Below are 16,211 nucleotides of genomic sequence, written 5' to 3'. Positions count from 1 at the left end.
CCTCTCATCTCTCTACTCTACCCTCTCCTCTCATCTCTCTCCTCTACCCTCTCATCCTCTGTTTCCATGTTATCCTCTCTATCATGTCTACTACTTAATTAACTTTGTGCTGGAGAGAAATCAAACTGTATTGCATGGAGACATTAATCTGAGTCATCACACACACAAGATAATACAATAATACACACACACACAAAATAATACACACGCGCACAATAATACACACACAATAATACACTTGCACACACATACACAACAATATCACACACACACAGTAATCCTTAGCAGATGCTTTGACTGGTAATACCTCAAATATTACTGGGGATTAGCTGCATGTTAGTGAGCTTGTGAAAGAAAGGGAGATATGAGAGAGAGGGGAGGTGAGAGAGATGAAAGGGAGGGAGAGGTTCCAGCCAAGCTGCAGTTACCATGACAGCATAGTGCCAGAGACAGGAAGCAGATCAGTGTTTCCTCTGGCTCCTGACCTCACTTCCTGTGGATTAGAGGCCACAGACACTTATCACACTCACACATACACCACCCTCCACACCACTACCGGGGAAGGGAGGGAGGCTAGTTGGTTCCAAGCTAAGCACTATAATGTAGTCTGTATGTGTAACACAGTTCCAGCCTATCAATACCAAGGTCACATCAGCCGACCCTTGACCTCTGGTTGACCTCCTGGAGCTCAGAGGAGGAAGTGACATGTAACCTTCGGCTGACAGATCAGGTGGTGTAGGTATCACACACCTCTTTGCCTTAAGGTCCCAGACAGAAGAACACCTCTCCCTCTCTCCCTCTCTCAATCCAATCAACTAACCAATCAAATGAGATCAAAGCATGGCAGGGAAGCTATGAGGCAGGGAGGTGGAGATCCCTGTGTGTGGGTGTGTGTGTGTGTGTGTGTCTGTCTGTGTGTGTGTGTGTGTGTGTGTGTCTGTGTGTGTGTGTGCAGCTGTAGGTGTTACATGTGAAACACAAACAACAACGACCAGAGAGAATGTGTCACTTCTCTGAGCCAAGAGACATTGCCAGCACAGAGACATCCCTTAAGAGTGTGTGTGTCGCAGAGGCAGGAAGAGATTCATCAGTGGATGTACTCCACCCTTCCAACGACCCAGATGGATCTGTCCCAGAGAGAACACACTCACACACACAGAGGAACACACACAGAGGCCCCATCGCTTAGCAGAGTTCAGCCTGGCGCTAATCTAGTCAGTTTGCCGCTACTACAGTTAGCATGCGGGTTGCTAGCTATCTAAAGTTAGCTGCTGAAAGCCAGACTAAATAGCTATTGGCTACAGCAGCTAAATAGATGGTGATGGATATCAAGCTAACCCATGCTTTTACCTCTTGAGGGCCTACTCATACGACAGGAAACCTGACCAGGACTCTTTGCCCATGATAAAATGTTCTGTGAGAAAGCCAGTATGTTGTATGTGACGTAGCTAGTATGTGAAGTAGCTAGTTTCTGAGTCTTGTTGCTGTATTTTCTACGAATGCTAGGCAGCGAACCCGTTTAGAGATTCATATTTGTCACAAAAAGTAAACACTGCAAGTCCTAGAGACGCATTCTACATACAGAACAGCTGGAGAGATAGTCGAGACACACACACAAAAACACACACATACAAACACGCAGAGAGACACACACACACAGAGACATACACAAAGAGAGACATACAGACACAGACAGACACATTCAGAGATTCCTGGAATAATAGTTAAATATCACAGATCAAGAAAGCAGCTCCCCCACCCTGTCACCCTGTCACCCTGTCACCCACCCTGTCACCCTGTCACCCTGTCACCCACCCTGTCACAATGTCACCCTGTCACATACCCTGTCACAATGTCACCCACCCTGTCACAATGTCACCCTGTCACACACCCTGTCACAATGTCACCCTGTCACACACCCTGTCACAATGTCACCCTGTCACCCTGTCACACACCCTGTGTGTGCGCAGCTGCGTCCAGCAAGGTCCAGAGGGTTCTGCTACCATGTGGTTCTCTGGGATGCGGGAGGACGGCAGAGTTTTCCCTGTGGTGGAGTATAACCTACACACACACACGCACACACACACACACACAACTAGAGACTAGAGACTACAGCAGGAGACACCAGAGACTACAGCAGGAGACCAGAGACTACAGCAGGAGAGACCAGAGACTAATGCAGGAGAGACTACAGCAGGAGAGAACGGAGACTACAGCAGGAGAGACTACAGCAGGAGAGACTACAGCAGGAGAGACCAGAGACTACAGCAGGAGAGACTACAGCAGGAGAGACCAGAGACTACAGCAGGGAGAGATTACAGCAGGGAGAGACTACAGCAGAAGAGACTACAGCAGGAGAGACCAGAGACTACAGCAGGAGAGACTACAGCAGGAGAGACCAGAGACTACAGCAGGAGAGACTACAGCAGGCGAGACTACAGCAGGAGACCAGAGACTACAGCAGGAGAGACTACAGCAGGAGAGACCAGAGACTACAGTAGGAGAGACTACAGCAGGAGAGACTACAGCAGGAGAGACCAGAGACTACAGCAGGAGAGACTACAGCAGGAGAGACCAGAGACTACAGCAGGAGAGACTACAGCAGGAGAGACCAGAGACTACAGCAGGAGAGACCAGAGACTACAGCAGGAGAGACTACAGCAGGAGAGACCAGAGACTACAGCAGGAGAGACTACAGCAGGAGAGACTAGAGACTACAGCAGGAGAGACCAGAGACTACAGCAGGAGAGACTACAGCAGGAGAGACTAGAGACTACAGCAGGGAGAGATTACAGCAGGGAGAGACTACAGCAGAAGAGACTACAGCAGGAGAGACCAGAGACTACAGCAGGAGAGACTACAGCAGGAGAGACCAGAGACTACAGCAGGAGAGACTACAGCAGGCGAGACTACAGCAGGAGACCAGAGACTACAGCAGGAGAGACTACAGCAGGAGAGACCAGAGACTACAGTAGGAGAGACTACAGCAGGAGAGACTACAGCAGGAGAGACCAGAGACTACAGTAGGAGAGACTACAGCAGGAGACCAGAGACTACAGTAGGAGAGACTACAGCAGGAGACCAGAGACTACAGCAGGAGAGACTACAGCAGGAGAGACGAGAGACTACAGCAGGAGAGACTACAACAGGCGAGACTACAGCAGGAGAGACCAGAGACTACAGAAGGAGAGACTACAGCATGAGAGACTAGAGCAGGAGAGACTAGAGACTACAGCAGGAGAGACAAGAGACTACGGCAGGAGAGACCAGAGACTACAGCAGGAGAGACTACAACAGGCGAGACTACAGCAGGAGAGACTACAGCAGGAGACCAGAGACTACAGCAGGAGAGACTACAGCAGGAGAGACCAAAGACTACAGCAGGAGAGACCAGACTACAGCAGGAGAGACCAGACTACAGTAGGGTCTTGGTGAGAGGGGATATTTATAGTGTGCTACATCAGCTAGATGTCAGCTGCTGCCCTGTAAATAGACATGGAGGAAGAGAAGGATGAGGAAGAGGAGGAGGATGGAGAGGAAGAGAAGGGAGATGAGAGGAAGAGGAGGATGGAGAGGAAGAAGAGGAGAAGGAAGAAGAGCAGGAGGAGGGAGAGGAAGAGAAGGGAGATGAGAGGAAGAGGAGGATGGAGAGGAAGAAGAGGAGAAGGAAGAGGAGCAGGAGGAGGGAGAGGAAGAAGAACAGCAAGTCATGTCCTCTCCCAGACATACATACAGACACACGTTGACTAAATGTCTTCCTGCACCAACTGGAGCACACATAAGCATACACAGAAAACACACACATACCAACACATACACACACACATATATGCACACATACCAAAACACACACCCTCCCCCCGCACACATACACCCCCCCTACACACACACACACACACATACACTCTCTTGTTGGGAGAGCAGATCCCAACAAGTAAAGCCTGTTGGGTGAGCATGCCTAACCCTAACACCATGCTGAGTCACACCAGCCTGTCAACCAGCCTGTCTCACACCAGCCAGTTCCACACCAGCCTGTCTCACACCAGCCAGTTCCACACCAGCCTGTCTCACACCAGCCAGTTCCACACCAGCCAGTTCCACACCAGCCAGTTCCACACCAGCCTGTCTCACACCAGCCAGTTCCACACCAGCCTGTCTCACACCAGCCTGTCTCACACCAGCCTGTCTCACACCAGGTTGTCAACAAGCCACTCTGACAGAAAGGACTTGTTCTGAGGGAGAGAGAGAGCTCTGTATGAGAGAGAGCGAGGGAGAGAGAGAGCTCTGTATGAGAGAGAGCGAGGGAGAGAGAGAGCTCTGTATGAGAGAGAGCGAGGGAGAGAGAGAGCTCTGTATGAGAGAGAGCGAGGGAGAGAGAGAGCTCTGTATGAGAGAGAGCGAGGGAGAGAGAGAGCTCTGTATGAGAGAGAGCGAGGGAGAGAGAGAGCTCTGTACAAGAGAGAAATAAAGAGAGCATTTGGTGGGAGAAAGGGTGGGCTGTAAGAAGGATCTGTTTCCGAAATACTCTAGCAAGGAGGGCAGGCAAGCAGAGAGAGAGGGGGGGAGAGCGAGGGAGAGAGAGAGAGAGAGAGAGAGAGAGAGAGAGAGAGAGAGGGGGGGGGGGAGAGCGAGGGAGGGAGAGAGAGAGAGGGAGAAGTGGGCGTTGATCTGAGATATGAAAAGCTCTGCTCTTCCAAACAAAGCAGCAGCAGAGAACTGCTGCTTTAAACCACAACTCACTTTATGAAGCAGCGCGCGCCCTCGAATGTGTACCCCTCTTCCCATCCAGTCGGCAAATCTAGCGGGGGAGAGAGAGGGGGGAGAGAAACGGCCATGGTGAACATATACAGCACAGCAGCTCGACCCTCGAGATCTGCTATCAGCGCGGCTAAACACAAGCATCGGTCTGCAGTGAAATCGTGAACACCAGAGACAGACTTTAACACGGAATCAACAGCCACGCCAGTCCCCCTTATGTTGTAGTCTTAACCGAGAATATCATCCTACCGAATCATTCCGTTGGTATTAATCGTGACTAGATTTTTTTTTCCACTCTACATCGATTTGCATAATGTTATGCGTCCCAGCTGTCGCGGGAAGCGTGCTTCTGGTGTGAATTGAAGCGTCCGCTACACTAATTGCGTTGAAGGTGTCATGCCAACATGTCAAGTGACACATGGGACATCGTTGCTGCGTACATTCGTTACATTGCACACCTGCATCACGGAACCGGAGCATTCTCTGCAGAACATGACACAACACCGCGCAGACTAGCATAGAATGCCCCAGTGTCAGCAGCGGTGCGGCTGGAGGGGATAAGGATTTTTTTCGTCGCAATGCTATCCCTGAAAGGCTACGCCAAACGTCACTTAAACCGACTCAGTCCCGCGAAACCCGAGGACGTTTACGTGACAGAACTTTTAACAAGTGTGTCGCACAGTGCTCAGGTGACGTTAACTGCCTCAACCTGAAGGTCTGCGCGCTACAGCAGGCTCGAGAGACGTCTGTTACGGCGGCGGCGGTGAAGATGAGGAGCCAGTTCGTTTCTCTCCCAAAGTGTTAAAACAAAAACAAAAAAGCCGTTGAGCCATTTACCTGGAGTGTTTCTGTGGCCCGTTATGACGGCGTCTCTGGTGACTGGATGTAGCCAGGTTGTACTCTTGGCTTCTTCGCTGGTGGTGAGAAGAAACGGGGGAAAAGGTGAGGAGGCACATACCTACAACGCTGGAAGGAATATTCGCGTCGACAATAACGAAAACACACATCCACGCGTTATATCCAGAGAATAATTACTTGAGGAAGAATATCCGGCCGTCCTGGGTGACCCCATAACTCCAAGATGAGGGGAGGCATGAGATCCAGTCCGGGTTAAGGTCCGCCGCCATGTCTATCACAGCAGAGAACCGTCGACTACCGATTCCTATGGAGAGAGTCTGGACTGCGCGCCGCCGTGCCTTCGGCGCGTACACGGAAACCCATAGCAACGGGGCGCGAGGAACCTCTGGGGGCGGGGGCGTGCCTGCAGGATTGAACGATAAACTTTTATTAAAAGAGAGAGAGAGGCGGGGGCAGTTTTGGCTTTCACACCCAACACACGACGGTAATGAGTTTAATGAGCGGTGTGTTGCTCAAGGAAAACCAAACGGTTTCACGCCTCACAGCTTATGTACATTTTAATCATGTAAGCAAAAGCTTTAATTCAAATCGACATACCCATAGTGTATATTGAAAGTACAGTAGGATCAGAAGTGCATAGTTGTAATAGTGTTTCGGTAGTCAGGGTCAAGGAACGGTCTGTGTTTAGGCCTACCAGGCACAGTACAAAGCTAACCAGCTACCAGGCACAGTACAAAGCTAACCAGCTACCAGGCACAGTACAAAGCTAACCAGCTACCAGGCACAGTACAAAGCTAACCAGCTACCAGGCACAGTACAAAGCTAACCAGCTACCCGGCATGGAACAAAAATATCTCAACTAAGGTGCACCAAAACACCTCAGCTAGCAGGCGAGGTTCTGGACGTGTTAAACATGTCAAACGGTTATGACAGGTTTTGCTGTCTGAGTCACTGGTGGCCATCTGGGAGGGAGGATTACAACACAAGCTCCAAGGTCACTGTCTCACAACCTCTCCCACCCAAACAACACGCATGTACATACATGGACACACATACACACAAACAACACACACACACACCAAGGAGGGCCGGTCTGGGAAGACGACCCCAGACTGAACTCCTCTGCAGACGCTGATCTGTGGTCAGTCTAAACGTTCACTCCTGCCAGGCCTGCAGCCTTTAAACGACTTTAATCTGATCCCAGACCTGGCTCTCCCAGGACCCTCCAGTAATCTAGCTAATCTGTAATCTGTCATCTGTTAGACCATTAGACTGTCTAAGAAGAGGCTGTTATAAGACCCTTGTTGGCCCTGAATAAACAGACACTAATGCTACTAGTTTGCTGTATACCTTACTGTCCTAATCCTACCCAACAGTAATAAGTCTACCCAACACCCTAACACCATGTCCTAACACTACCCAACACCCTAACACCATGTCCTAACACTACCCAACACCCTAACACCATGTCCTAACCCAACACCCTAACACCATGTCCTAACACTACCCAACACCCTAACACCATGTCCTAACACTACCCAACACCCTAACACCATGTCCTAACACTACCCAACACCCTAACACCATGTCCTAACACTACCCAACACCCTAACACCATGTCCTAACACTACCCAACACCCTAACACCATGTCCTAACACTACCCAACACCCTAACACCATGTCCTAACACTACCCAACACCCTAACACCATGTCCTAACACTACCCAACACCCTAACACCATGTCCTAACACTACCCAACACCCTAACACCATGTCCTAACACTACCCAACACCCTAACACCATGTCCTAACCCAACACCCTAACACCATGTCCTAACACTACCCAACACCCTAACACCATGTCCTAACACTACCCAACACCCTAACACCATGTCCTAACACTACCCAACACCCTAACACCATGTCCTAACACTACCCAACACCCTAACACCATGTCCTAACACTACCCAACACCCTAACACCATGTCCTAACACTACCCAACACCCTAACACCATGTCCTAACACTACCCAACACCCTAACACCATGTCCTAACACTACCCAACACCCTAACACCATGTCCTAACACTACCCAACACCCTAACACCATGTCCTAACACTACCCAACACCCTAACACCATGTCCTAACACTACCCAACACCCTAACACCATGTCCTAACACTACCCAACACCCTAACACCATGTCCTAACACTACCCAACACCCTAACACCATGTCCTAACACTACCCAACACCCTAACACCATGTCCTAACACTACCCAACACCCTAACACCATGTCCTAACACTACCCAACACCCTAACACCATGTCCTAACACTACCCAACACCCTAACACCATGTCCTAACACTACCCAACACCCTAACACCATGTCCTAACACTACCCAACACCCTAACACCATGTCCTAACACTACCCAACACCCTAACACCACCTTCCACTGTGACCAGGTTCTAGCCCAGGTCCCAGTGTGTGTCATGTAGTTAGTGTGCCAGCGAGGAACTGAGAGGATGAATCATATATCTGATGTAACAATGTGCTGAATTAGAGACTAATGGAGTCTCCTCTGTTTACATTCCTTAGATACTGCAGGAGCTGCCGGGACAACTCCCTCTTCCTCCCCCTCCTCCCCCTGATATTCTCTCCTCTCTTCCTTCCCCACCTCTTCCTCCTCTTCGTCATCTCTCTCCACTCCCCCTCCTCCCCCTGATACTCTCCCTCCTCACCCTCCCTCTCTCTCCCCTCTTTCTCATCTCTGTACGCTCCTTTCCCCCCTTCTCCATAGCAGGGTGTGTGTGTGTGTGTGTGTGTGTGTGTGTGTGTGTGTGTGTGTGTGAGAGAGAGAGGGGGGGGAGATCATATATGTGCTCCCAGATTCCAGCCTCTAATTGTTATTTCCCCCTAAACTCCAACCAGGGCTGACTGGGCCGGCCTCACCGGAGCCGAGGAGGAACAGAACACTCCAGCAAGACTGCTGCACAACATCTGGCCTCTCCCAGGCACAGCTCCAGAACCCTGCCATGGACACAGACCTGTCTGATCAGCTGGCTGGCTGGATAGTGCGCTGGCTGGCTGGATAGTGCGCTGGCTGGCTGGATAGTGCGCTGGCTGGCTGGATAGTGCGCTGGCTGGCTGGATAGCTGGCTAGTTATGGCTGGCTGGCTAGTTTGCTTGCTGGCTGGATAGCTGGCTAGTTAGCTTAGTGGGTGGCTGGATAGCTGGTTGCATAGCTAGTTGGATGGCTGGCTGGCGAGATGATTGGAATACTCACTGCTTGGCTGGCTGGCTATAACTGATGCATCATGGGAAACACATTTTGACATTCTTCAGCTGTTAAATAAACAGCAAAACAACAAGCTCCAAGGACTTATACTCACATTTAGCTTGAACCCAGAGTGTGCAGACTTGGATCATAGTGGAGCTCTCAGAACAGTAACCATGAAGAGGACCTGAGTACAGCTCTGTCCCAGGAAACGCTCCTGAAAGGTTGCTTCTTGGCAAGACTGTCTACCTTCCTGCACTGACTTACAATGTGCCAGCGAGGTGCTTAAATATCTCTCTTTCTCACACACACACAGACACACTTACAGACATACACATACAAACATGCACACACACACACACACACACACAGACATACCTGCTAACACATTCACAGGGCAAGTATTTGAACACACCGGTGTCCAACTTTTAACTTGTCTCTCTTCCAGAGCAGCAGTGGGAAGGTGCTGGTTGCCGTGGCAGTGATGGTCCCTGGTAACAAACATAGTAACACTGCCTCGGGACAATGATGATGTCACTCTGCAGAACTAGGAAATGGTCTGTCACTAATTGGCTACAGAAATATTTCACAGCCCACAGACAAATGATCACACGTGTGGGTGTTCGTGTGTGTTTGTTTTTTGTGTGTTTGTTTTGTGTGTGTTTGACATAATCATTTAGATGCCTCTTAATGAAAACATTAACATCAGTGTTGTGTGACCTCTAGCAACAACCTTAACCCCCTAGCACCTCCCAGCCTCTCCTCCCCTGCTCTCCTCTCTCCCCATATTCTTGTGTTTGTGTTCTCACTGGCAGATCACTTGTCCTGAAGATGAACCTTTCTAGATCCTTTCAGTCCATCTAGCCATGCTGTGCACCTCTCCACTCCTCTCCCCTCCGCTCCTCTCCCCCCCCCCCCCCCCACCCATCCTCTCCTCTACTCTTCGCTACAGGCCCTGATCTGTGTGTCCTGTAGCAGGGTGTTCGTTTGGCCAGAGAGACCTCCAGTCAGACATGTCTCTCTTTTCACACACCTGAAGGTTAGCTGGAGGGAGGAGGGAGAGAGAGAGGAAGGAGAGAGAGGGAGGGAGGAGGAAGAGAGAGAGAGAGAGAGGAAGGTGAGAGGGAGCAGGCAAGACACTGAAGGTCATCTGAGAGGGGTGTCTGCAGGGAGGCAGAGGGGGCTGTCTGCGTGAGAGCAGCTCTGGAGACTAGAGACTAGTGAGGATCTGACCTTCTCTCTCTTTCTCACTTCCTTTCTTGAGAGACAGAGAGAGGGGAGAGGGGGAGATAGAGAGAGGGAGTGAGAGAGAGAGAGACAGCAGTGCTATGTTGAGAGAGAGAAAGAGAGAGAGAGGGAAGGACAGATGTTGTCTTCAGGACAGAGTTGCAAACAAACTGATGATCTTCCCTGATATGGACTGGTTGTAAACAATACAATATGAGAACCAAGCCCTTATAAAACACACACACAGATACACACACACAGCCAAGTCCTTATACACACACAGACACACAGCCAAGTCCTTATACACACACAGACACACAGCCAAGTCCTTATACACACACACACACACACACACACACACAGCAGAGCCAGCAGAAGAGAACCTTTGAGAGGGGGCCTCTCAAAGGTAAACACAGCTCATTCAATACTCTATTACGCAATCTCACCAGGGTTCCAAAAACACTCTTTTCTTTCCTCTGTTCTTCATCATGTGATCCAGACTGGAGGCATCAACATGGAGCTGATGTCTGTGTGTTATCAACCAGCTGTTGGAACTCTTTGTTTTGGCTTTCACACAGTTAGCCTGTGGGTCTCTCTCTCTTTCTCCCTCCCTGCCTCCCTCCTGCCCTCCCTCTTCCTCTCTCATTCTTCCTCCCCTTCCCTCCCTCTTTCTCTCTCTCCTTCTCCCTCTCTCCCTTTCTCTGTTCCAATTGAAATTGAAGTAAAGAGTGAGAGAAAGATACAGAAAGTGATATACAAAGATTGAGAGAGAGAGGGGGAGAGAGAGAAAGAGTGAGAGACAAGGAGAGAGAAAGAGTGAGACACAGGGAGAGAGAAAGAGAGAGAGAGAGACAGGGAGAGAAAGAGTGTGAGAGACAGGGAGAGAGCAAGAGATATAATATAATTTATGAAAGTCTTTATCAGGCAGTCAAAACTGCCACATGCCCACCCTGGACATTGAATCACATTGATGCAGGATAAAAATAGGTAAAAGAAACTGATAAAATAACAGTAGTCTCTTCTCCTTCTCCTCTCCTCTCCTCTTCTCTTCTCTTCTCCTTTCCTTCTCCTCCCCTTTCCTCTCCTTCTCCTTCTCCTTCTCCTCTCCTCTCCTCTGCTCTGCTCTGCTCTGCTCTCCTTCTCCTCTCCTCTCTTCTCTTCTCTTCTCTTCTCTTCTCTTCTCTTCTCTTCTCTTCTCTTCTCTTCTCTTCTCCTCTCCTTCTCCTTCTCATCTCCTCCTCTCCTTCTCCTTCTCCTTCTCCTTCTCCTCTCCTTCTCCTTCTCCTTCTCCTTCTCCTTCTCCTTCTCCTTCTCCTCTCCTCTCCTCTCCTCTCTTTCTCCTATCCTTCTCCTCTCCTCTCTTTCTCCTCTCCTTCTCCTTATCCCTCTCCTCTCCTTCTCCTTCTCCTTCTCTTCTCCTCTCCTTCTCCTCTCCTTCTCCTTCTCATCTCCTTCTCCTCCTCTCCTTCTCCTTCTCCTCTCCTTCTCCTTCTCCTTCTCCTTCTCCTTCTCCTCTCCTCTCTTTCTCCTATCCTTCTCCTCTCTTTCTCCTCTCCTTCTCCTTCTCCCTCTCCTCTCCTCTCCTTCTCCTTCTCCTTCTCCTTCTCCTCCTTCTCCTCCTCTCCTTCTCCTTCTCCTTCTCCTTCTCCTTCTCCTCTCCTTCTCCTTCTCCTTCTCCTTCTCCTCTCCTCTCCTTCTCCTCTCCTTCTCCTCTCCTCTCCTCTCCTCCTCTCCTTGTCCTCTCCTCTTTTCTCCTCGATTCCCTTCCTCCTCACTTTTTTCTGCTCTCATTTCCTGAAGAGTTGATGAAGTTGACATGTCTGTTGGAGGGAGGAGGATCACACTGTGTCTCTGTGTGTCTGTGTGTGTGTGTGTCTGTGTGTGTGTGTGTGTCTGTGTGTGTGTGTCTGTCTCTGTGTGTGTCTGTCTCTGTGTGTGTGTGTGTGTGTCTGTGTGTGTGTGTGTCTGTGTGTGTGTGTGTTACCTTCCTCAACATAACATTTCTTTCTGTTTGTCTGCAGGCAGTATCCTTATGTATGTGTGATTTACATTCCCTGTGTGTGACCCAGAAAACTGCTGGTGCATTCTGGGTGTGTGTGATCTTGGTTCTCCCACAGGCAGGTCTGTGTGTACCAACACGTCCAGACTGTCTGCAACAGACACTCTCCCTCCCAGTATACACACTGTATGTGAACATCTACAGTAATATCACATACAGTGTGTATGTTCACATACAGTGAACATACAAACTCCTCACATAAAGGGGAGTCAGGTGGCTGAGCGTTTAGGGAAGCGGGCTAGTAATCAGAAGGTTGCCAGTTCGATTCCATGGCCGTGCAAAATGACGTTGTGTCCTTGGGCAAGGCACTTCACCCTACTTGCCTCGGGGGGGTATGTCCCTGTACTTACTGTAAGTCGCTCTGGATAAGAGCGTCTGCTAAATGACTAAATGTAATGTAAATGAACATCTACAGTAATAATAAGATGTGTACAAGGGGAATTTCGAGCCATCCACTGACTGCTGTACCTGATGTGTATAACTGGAGACCAGGGGCTCTGTCTAACTCTTTCTGGAGTCTACCTGTCTCTCTGCCTAACTCTCTCTGGAGTCTACCTGTCTAACTCTCTCTGGAGTCTACCTGTCTAACTCTCTCTGGAGTCTACCTGTCTCTCTGCCTAACTCTCTGGAGTCTACCTGTCTAACGCTCTCTGGAGTCTACCTGTCTCTCTGCCTAACTCTCTCTGGAGTCTACCTGTCTCTCTGCCTAACTCTCTGGAGTCTACCTGTCTAACGCTCTCTGGAGTCTACCTGTCTCTCTGCCTAACTCTCTCTGGAGTCTACCTGTCTAACTCTCTCTGGAGTCTACCTGTCTCTCTGCCTAACTCTCTGGAGTCTACCTGTCTAACGCTCTCTGGAGTCTACCTGTCTCTCTGCCTAACTCTCTCTGGAGTCTACCTGTCTCTCTGCCTAACTCTCTCCTCTACGTCTCTGGAGTCAGGAGAGGAGAGAGGAGAGGAGAAGAGAGGAGAGAGGAGAGGAGAAGAGAGGAGAGAGGAGAGGAGAAGAGAGGGGAGGGGAGAATAAAGGATATCTGAAAGTCACATTCTCCCAGGAGAGCAGAGAGCGGACACTTTCAGGAAGAGTATTCAACACACCTCTCAGTAAAACACACACATTCACACACTCTTACACACACACACACACACACACACACACTCATACACCCATCCTCATACACACACACACACACACACTCTCACACACACACTCATACACCCATCCTCATACACACACACACACACACTCTTTCACACACACACACACATACACCCATCCTCATACACACACACACACACTCTCACACACACACTCATACACCCATCCTCATACACACACACTCTCCGCATCAGCTCCTCACAGCATCAGAGCTCTGAGTGTGTGTGTGTGTAGATGGCAGCCCAGGGACACGAAGAGGAGTTCTAACCTGCTGCAGTAGGAGAGAGGGGGGGAGAGAGGGGGGGAGAGAGGGGGAGAGAGAGACGGGGAGAGGGGAGGGAGAGAGAAGGAGGACAGACAGACAGGGAGTGTGTGTGTTTGTGTGTGAGTGTGTGTGTGTGTACAGGGTGGGGCTCCTCTGGGTGTCATTACTGGAGTAATGATTATGTTTATCTGCTCTCTGGATCCTCTCACCACACCCACACAAAGAAACACACACCCACACACATTTCAGGGTTACAAACACCTGATTTATATCACAAATCTGTGCAGCACAAAGTGAGCAGCCAAGAACACAAACACACACAGAGCAGAGACCCCTCTCTCTCCTGCAAGTCCTGACTCCTGACTCTTCTCCCCTTCCCTCTCTCCTTCTCTATCTCCTCCCTCTCTCCTTCCACCCCAGGCCCCTCCTCCTTCCACCCCAGGCCCCTCCTCCTTCCACCCCAGGCCCCTCCTCCTTCCACCCCAGGCCCCTCCTCCTCCTCATGCTACCTGTCTGACCCCAGGAAGGAACCTCGATCAGCAGCACCAGTCCAGGGAGGGTTCAACACCACAGGTCTTAACATCTCAATCTGACAGTATTTCATATTCTTCTTCCAATAAATGCCTTCCAGATTACCTAATCCTGTCTGGATCTCTCTTTCCAAATAACTTGATTCCTGTCTTGATTTACATTTACATTTAGTCATTTAGCAGACGCTCTTATCCAGAGCGACTTACAGTAAGTACAGGGACATTCCCCCGAGGCAAGTAGGGTGAAGTGTCTTGCCCAAGGACACAACTTCATTTGGCACAGCCGGGAATCGAACCAACAACCTTCTGATTAATAGCCCGACTCCCTAACCGCTCAGCCATCTGACCCCTTGATCTTTCACACATCGGCCGGCTGACTCTCCCCTGTCTTCTCCTCTCCCCAGAAGTCCAGAGTGGGATTAGAACCATCCAAAGCACTGGATGAACAGATCAGCCTCATGTTGATGGAGGGGCTGTGGATGAACAGATCAGCCTCATGTTGATGGAGGGGCTGTGGATGAACAGATCAGCCTCATGTTGATGGAGGGGCTGTGGATGAACAGATCAGCCTCATGTTGATGGATGGGCTGTGGATGAACAGATCAGCCTCATGTTGATGGAGGGGCTGTGGATGAACAGATCAGCCTCATGTTGATGGAGGGGCTGTGGATGAACAGATCAGCCTCATGTTGATGGAGGGGCTGTGGATGAACAGATCAGCCTCATGTTGATGGAGGGGCTGTGGATGAACAGATCAGCCTCATGTTGATGGAGGGGCTGTGGATGAACAGATCAGCCTCATGTTGATGGAGGGGCTGTGGATGAACAGATCAGCCTCATGTTGATGGAGGGGCTGTGGATGAACAGATCAGCCTCATGTTGATGGAGGGGCTGTGGATGAACAGATCAGCCTCATGTTGATGGAGGGGCTGTGGATGAACAGATCAGCCTCATGTTGATGGAGGGGCTGTGGATGAACAGATCAGCCTCATGTTGATGGAGGGGCTGTGGATGAACAGATCAGCCTCATGTTGATGGAGGGGCTGTGGATGAACAGATCAGCCTCATGTTGATGGAGGGGCTGTGGATGAACAGATCAGCCTCATGTTGATGGAGGGGCTGTGGATGAACAGATCAGCCTCATGTTGATGGAGGGGCTGTGGATGAACAGATCAGCCTCATGTTGATGGAGGGGCTGTGGATGAACAGATCAGCCTCATGTTGATGGAGGGGCTGTGGATGAACAGATCAGCCTCATGTTGATGGAGGGGCTGTGGATGAACAGATCAGCCTCATGTTGATGGAGGGGCTGTGGATGAACAGATCAGCCTCATGTTGATGGAGGGGCTGTGGATGAACAGATCAGCCTCATGTTGATGGAGGGGCTGTGGATGAACAGATCAGCCTCATGTTGATGGAGGGGCTGTGGATGAACAGATCAGCCTCATGTTGATGGAGGGGCTGTGGATGAACAGATCAGCCTCATGTTGATGGAGGGGCTGTGGATGAACAGATCAGCCTCATGTTGATGGAGGGGCTGTGGATGAACAGATCAGCCTCATGTTGATGGAGGGGCTGTGGATGAACAGATCAGCCTCATGTTGATGGAGGGGCTGTGGATGAACAGATCAGCCTCATGTTGATGGAGGGGCTGTGGATGAACAGATCAGCCTCATGTTGATGGAGGGGCTGTGGATGAACAGATCAGCCTCATGTTGATGGAGGGGCTGTGGATGAACAGATCAGCCTCATGTTGATGGAGGGGCTGTGGATGAACAGATCAGCCTCATGTTGATGGAGGGGCTGTGGATGAACAGATCAGCCTCATGTTGATGGAGGGGCTGTGGATGAACAGATCAGCCTCATGTTGATGGAGGGGCTGTGGATGAACAGATCAGCCTCATGTTGATGGAGGGGCTGTGGATGAACAGATCAGCCTCATGTTGATGGAGGGGCTGTGGATGAACAGATCAGCCTCATGTTGATGGAGGGGCTGTGGATGAACAGATCAGCCTCATGTTGATGGAGGGGCTGTGGATGAACAGATCAGCCTCATGTTGATGGAGGGGCTGTGGATG

General features: G+C 50.3%; 1 protein-coding gene across 4 annotated transcripts in view; it reads right to left on the bottom strand.

The window, feature by feature from the left end:
* Positions 1-5,948, bottom strand: part of LOC134037955 (pleckstrin homology domain-containing family A member 5-like) — a 40,616-nt gene extending 34,668 nt beyond the window's left edge. For all 4 annotated transcript variants that reach the window (XM_062483527.1, XM_062483528.1, XM_062483529.1 and 1 more), the window contains exons 1-3: positions 5,794-5,948; positions 5,596-5,672; positions 4,741-4,798 (exon numbers count right to left, since the gene is read on the bottom strand). In XM_062483527.1, the coding sequence (XP_062339511.1) occupies positions 4,741-4,798; positions 5,596-5,672; positions 5,794-5,885 (227 nt within the window). In that variant the 5' untranslated portion in view covers positions 5,886-5,948. The remainder of the gene's footprint in view (positions 1-4,740; positions 4,799-5,595; positions 5,673-5,793) is intronic.
* Between the last annotated feature and the right edge of the window lie 10,263 nt (positions 5,949-16,211).

The sequence above is a fragment of the Osmerus eperlanus genome, chromosome 17 (assembly GCF_963692335.1).
Source record: "Osmerus eperlanus chromosome 17, fOsmEpe2.1, whole genome shotgun sequence".
Lineage (NCBI taxonomy): Eukaryota > Metazoa > Chordata > Actinopteri > Osmeriformes > Osmeridae > Osmerus > Osmerus eperlanus.
The sequence above is the reverse complement of the archived record's forward strand: the minus strand, read 5'-3'. Positions and strand labels throughout refer to the sequence as shown.